Source organism: Crocuta crocuta, unplaced genomic scaffold (genome assembly GCF_008692635.1).
Source record: "Crocuta crocuta isolate KB4526 unplaced genomic scaffold, BGI_CrCroc_1.0 scaffold301, whole genome shotgun sequence".
Lineage (NCBI taxonomy): Eukaryota > Metazoa > Chordata > Mammalia > Carnivora > Hyaenidae > Crocuta > Crocuta crocuta.
Genome location: NW_027527544.1, coordinates 1,046,937 through 1,053,180, shown reverse-complemented (window position 1 = coordinate 1,053,180; position 6,244 = coordinate 1,046,937). Strand labels below are relative to the sequence as shown.

Here is a 6,244-nt window from a genome sequence, read left to right as displayed (position 1 = left end):
TGCTCAGAATGGCTGGAAACAGGTTTTCAGAAAGCGCTGGTCTCAGAAATACACGACTTAGGAAAACACATTAGCTTACCACTTTCCCTCTGGGTTTGCCTTAACCCACCCAAATCCCCAGCTTTCTTTGTACCTCCTCCCAGAAAGCACAATAGGATCAGGCATTCCTGAATTCCTAGGGGAAAAAGCAATTCTCCCCATGCCTCCTGCATACAGTGAAGAGAGAAAGGGGAGAATGAAAAGTCAAGATGCGCTACATATCCCTATTAGAGGTTACCTCTAATGACTCACGTTTCATTCAAGATGTCCTTCCTTTACCAGGCAAGGAAACCAAATTTACATGTGACCCCCCAAAAATGCCCTGGGCATTTATTCTGAGGAGCTGCCCAGAAGAAGGTAAAAGTTTCACGAAATGACATGTCTCCTGCCCTCCCCTGGCAAAATCAAAAGGGGTAGGGGACTGGAAATGGAGTCAACCTCAATGTCTAATACAGGGTGTTAGAACAGTTATTCTAGATCCTCTCAGTGGACCGTGAAGGAATCATTAAAAAGGATCCTTGTAAAGCCTGTGACGACACTGAAAATCACCATAATATGTTTTTGCTAAAGCGGGCCATGACACCGTGTTTACAACTTTGCAAGAGTAGGTAAACTTGTAGGGAAATACTGGGAGAGAACACACAAACATGATAGCTAGTGGACTGGGGTCGTGAATACTTTCTGCCCCATCTTTCCTTCCTGTGAACCTCTACTCATGCTGTGCAAGCACAGGATATTGCTTTCTATAATAGACCTGTTTCTATGCAAGCACATTGAACTTCTCAAAAAGCCCTTACATGAGAAGCCTGCCTCGCCGCAACCACGCGGAACCTGTGTTTGCTTCCTGTGGTCTCTGCCGGGCCCTGTGAAAAAGGAAAGAGCTTACCTTTTTGAGCCTCAGGTTGGTGGCATTATTGCAATATTTGTACCAGACGGACTTGAGAATGGATGCGAAGGGCGTGACCCCGATCCCTGCCCCCACTAACATCACCACCTCATAACTGAAGACATCTTCACTGGCGGTGCCAAAGGGCCCATCAACAGCTATCCTAGAGGGAAGCGTGTGAGGAGACGGTTACGGAGCTATCTTGTACTTCAGAGTGCGATGGGGCACAGGTTCTTACTGGGGGTGTGAAGTATGTCACATCGAAGTGGGATGATGTATCTGTGATCACTTTCTTTTCTGAAATAGCTTTCAAGTAACTGACTTAGTGTTAACATTGTGGTTGGAAGTAAGAAAAGGAAGTTTTAGCTAACTGAAAACATTTGATAACTCTCAGGGTTGTTCTTTTCATCTGCTCACCCCCTCCACCTACCCCCCCCACACACACACACAGACACACACACACACCTGTACCTCTTACCAGGGCATCCCACACTTGAGATTCCCATTTACATCGTACCCTGAGATAAAGTGAGAATTTTCTGTCTTAACATCTTATAAATTTAATACTTCCACTTTGCATTGGTGTATTCATTGAGTCTCAGGCATGTGGGAAGGAGGAGGAAAAGTGAATAATATATGGCATTTACCCTCAAATAACATACATCAATTACATTTTAAGAACATCTTTGATACACTATAACTTTGTTAGAAAAGTTAATATGCCTTGACCTCGACCCTTACCTATTTAAAGGAAATTGGGAATCTTCGTTATTAATATTTGATTCAAATATTTTATGTTTCACACAAGACCTATACGTAGATATGTAAACACACCACCCACATACAATGGGGAACACAGAACCAGCTGCCTATATTTGTAGAACTTGTGCGTTTTGTCAGACCCAGCAGTGAGTATAGTGAGAGGTGGGAAAAGAGGAGCTATTTAGTGACATTTTTCCTGAATTCATGCACTTTTGTAAATACACACTTTGTACTTACTTAGGTAGTTTCCAAGCGTCTTGAAACTCTTGCTTATCACAGCCACAAGCATTGAAAAGTCCTTCTGTCCAGTCCCCAACGATACGAATATGGATGCTAAAGAAGTCTTCCTCAGGGGCAGAGGTCAGTGTGAAAGGGTGCCACTCCAGCCTGGACACCTTGGGGCACTTGACGAAAATGTACTGCCCCACCTCCATCTTGAATCCCTTCTTCTTCATCTGTAGCTCAATGGTTTTGAAAGGGTGAGTGACCACCTACGGAACAAAACATGTCTCTGGTAACTACGCTTTCCCCAAATACTTGCCTCTTCAGTGTCCATGTGGACAAAAGGCTGAGCTAAGATGCCTTACTCACATCCCTCTGTCAGGGCCAACACACCATTTCCTCAAGCAGACTTGTCTCTCACTGAGCACTGCCCTCACCTATAGCACATGGCCTATGATGAGCAGGGATACAAAGGCCTGGCCTCTCTCCTCAACTTGGGACAACTCCCAAGGATCATCCTGACCCTGGCCTTCCCTGTAGCATCAGCTGAGGCTGGAAGTTGCAACCTCATGGAGGGCCAGCTATTTCTTCCCCAGTCCTGACTTTCTTTTCTTTTGCAGGTTCATCTCCCAAGAACATGCATCAATAAACCTTCTGTATGCAGTTTGCTGTCTCAGAGTCTTTGCCAGGAAATCTAACCTGAGACACCAGCCTACTGTGATATTTTTTTTCTCCAAGAAGTCAAGGCAGGTGCTACAAACAGGAAGAGGAGTTGGCTTCCTGCTCAGTCTTCCTGTCTCCCCAGAGGATGACTGAGAGCCTTGGCAGCTGGATGGAAGAAGAAGACCCCATTGGCTAGTTATGTAGTTAACTTCCCCTAAACCAAGCCTAATGTACTGGTCTATCTTTTTCCTGAGTCACACCTTGCATCTGCCTGATTCCATGCACTGTGTCTACATTTCTACCTATCCGGGAAGTATACCATCCATCTCTCCCAAAGCCAGGCCCCACCCACCAATTGCCATCCTCATTCCCCATGTATGCAAGTGTTCATGACAGCTTTGTTTATTTATAAGAGCACAAAATTGGAAAACAGTCCAGACAGCCATCGTCTGGTGAGTTGGTAAATAATTTTTAAAAAACACAATAAAAAGCTGTCATTACAATACAGAAAGTAATACATTTCTGGGACAATTCCTGAGATACCTAGGACTTTCTATGTACACCTAAAAAACAAGAGACATCAAGGAAAAGAAAAATCAAAGAAACAAAACAGCAGCTCCCTAAATGTTGACTGATATTGTGAAACTTTCCTTTCCATGAGCGAGGAGGAGTAAAATGGGAAATCGTTTTGATAAACATTGCCAAACATCTCCAAAACTTGTGATTTAAATACATGTGAAATGAGAGAGTTGTAACTGACTTCCTTTCTTCACTGAAACAAGGAGCCACAAAGCTTCATTTTTAAAACAGAAAATAAAAATTTACAAAAATTATTTTGAAAATGATGTTCACTATGTTGCAATTTTGTATGGTGAAAACATTTTTTTACCCTTATTGCAATTTTGATGCCACAGGCAAAATTGGAATGGAACTAAATAAAATGTACTAGTAGATAGAAATGCCATTGGAATACCTGTGGATGACAGCTTGTTTCTTTTTTTTCTTTTTTAAGAAGAAAACGAATATCTATGTTTATGAAAAAAGTGAATACCTACTTTCTCCACAGGAAAAGAAGTTTGTCTTTAAAATGTGTTTAAGGGAAATTCTTGTCTGCTTAGTCAGGGCTAGCCTAATAAGGAAAATTTTGTGGCAGCTTTTTTTGTTCATCTTTGGGCTTTTTTATACAATACAATACGAGTGCCATAAAAAGAGAAGTGCTGTAGCTTCCTATATTTCAAGATTTCCAATGCCAGCTGGACTAACTTTACTCTGGCCTTCCATAGATGCCAAGAAAGAAACATTAGGGTAGAGGATGGAAAAATAGCCCATAGTAGGCTTTTAGTGAACATTTTTAAAACTGTATTGTGTTGAATTAAATTTTATTTGATAAATCTAGTGTTGTCTGTTGTTTCCTGAAGCTATAGGCAGGGATTTTTATTTCTATTTATTTAGTTGGATATTTATTTAGCTAGTAGTGAGACACAGCACAGAAGCATGGGGATAAAAGGCCACCATATATCTACCTGGTGTTAGTGGACTCAATTCTAGATGCAGTTTAGTTGTTAACCACCTTGAGACTTTGGGTTCTTCAATTCTGATATTCTATGACTACATATACAACACAGAAAAGGAGTTAAAGGCACACCTGGAACACCATCTCAACCTCAGTCAGACCTGCCCTTGACTCCCTGATTCTTTTGACATCTGAGTATTTTAAGGCTCAGCGTGAACCCTCTTGAACTCATGTGTTTTGCCTCTTCACTCTTAATCTGCTCACATCATTACTGTATGCTTTTCCCCTCTACACACACACACACACACGCACGCACGCACGCATGCACGCACAGTGAAAGAGAGAGAGATTCATGCATACAAAACAGTCAGCTTTATTTTTCAACAGAAAATGTTAAACTGTAGCTCTCCGAGTTAAAAGGTCCAACCACTTGATTATCAAGCTAAGTATACTGACTGAAATTAACTGTGGCTCTTCTCTCTGCCCTATGTTTAATCGAAAGAAACCAAGTGAAAGATAGCTCTGACCAAGGATATAGAGAACTTGGGTAAACTTGTGCACGACAGAGTTAGATACTATTAGTAATTCCTAAGCCAGACAATACCTTGGTGATGACCACCTTCTGTTGAGATCGCCAAAACCGTACCAACCTCTCACAGAGATACAGAAACATGGGACCCACTATCCAATACCAAGTCTGTAATCGGAGGAAAAAATGAAAACAGGACGTGTTAAGGGGTAGTAGGTAATGCAAGATTCATGAGGATAAAACATTGTAGAAGTCAAGGTAATCTTTGTAGGTTTGTTTAAATATTTGACAACAGATTAATTAATTTGTTATACAGCAGAACACATCAAAAGTATCTAAAATTTGGGTGTTATGTGGACACCAACTTGACAATAAACTATTTAAGAAAAAAACAGTATCTAAAATTAAAGTAAATTTTTGAATCAATAAAAATGAGCATTCTCCTTGGCCACATTGGGGAACTTCATCTACAGTATAAAACTTTCCCAAGAGGAACTGCCCAAAAGAATGGGATTTCCTCCTCATGTTGCAACAGCGTTGCAATAACCTTACAGCAGAGCAAGGTTGGTTTCAGAATTAATATTTCTCTTAAGGATAGCATTTCAACAACACCATCTTTTTCAGTGCAACATTGCAGTTGCTCTCTCTCAGCCATGTAGTCGAAGCTCAATCTTTTGCAAGATATGAAATTTTATGCAAGAATGCAGCTGTTTCTCCAATATCCTGGTAAGTTCTCAGAGCTCTGCAATGTACCCCATGAATAGGGATAAGCCCAAAGACTTTTAGATTTCTTTAGATCCCCTTCTGGTCAGAATCTCCAGTGTTGTAACACTGGAGTTACCCTGTAGTATTACTGGATATAATAAAAACCTTTAGGACAAACAGATCCATCCTAGGGCTCAGTCAGTTAGGTTCCTAGTTTAATACCTGAAATAGCAAAGAGTTTTAGAAGGCAAAGTCATTTAANCCTGAATGTCCCCACCTCCAGCCAAAGTTGAAGAATATCTGCCCTGAAAGTTAGAAATATACTGCTGCTAGCCTTTGTTTTCATGGGACAGGTTTTTAAAAAATTTTTTTAAACTTTTAAAATGTCTATGTATTGATTAAGAGCGAGAGACAGCAAGGTAGGGGCTGAAAGAGAGGGAGAGGGAGAGAATGCCAAGCAGGTTCCGTGCTGTCAGTACAGAGCCCAAAGTGGGGCTTGAACCCACAGAACTGTGAGATCATGACCTGAGCCCAAATCAGGAGTTGGATGCTCAACCAACTAAGGCACCCAGGCACCCCTTCCTGGGACAGGTTTTTAAAACATCCTGGCATCTGGGGCGCCTGGGTGGCTCAGTCGATTTAGTGCCCGACTTCCACTCAGGTCATGATCTGAGGGCTCATGGGTTCAAGCCCTGCGTCAGCTCTGTGCTGACAGCTCAGAGCCTGGAGCCTGCTTCCAGTTCTGTACAGTTCTGTCCCTCCTGCTCTCTCTCTCTCTCTCAAAGATAAATAAACAAACATTAAAAAAATAAAACAAATAAAACAAGACAGCTGGTCTTGGACTTTGCTTCTAATCCCAGAAATCCAGAAGCTCCTTTGAGGTAGATGCCTATTAAGGTAGTACTCTGATTCCAGCTCTCTTCAA

The 6,244-nt window shown here is 41.6% G+C and overlaps 1 protein-coding gene across 1 annotated transcript in view; it reads right to left on the bottom strand.

The window, feature by feature from the left end:
* CYBB (cytochrome b-245 beta chain) overlaps positions 1-6,244 on the bottom strand; it is a 32,983-nt gene that overhangs the window by 4,801 nt on the left and 21,938 nt on the right. Inside the window, exons 8-10 of the mRNA XM_077765193.1 lie at positions 4,690-4,782; positions 1,925-2,178; positions 926-1,088 (exon numbers count right to left, since the gene is read on the bottom strand). Coding sequence (XP_077621319.1) covers positions 926-1,088; positions 1,925-2,178; positions 4,690-4,782 — 510 coding nt within the window. The remainder of the gene's footprint in view (positions 1-925; positions 1,089-1,924; positions 2,179-4,689; positions 4,783-6,244) is intronic.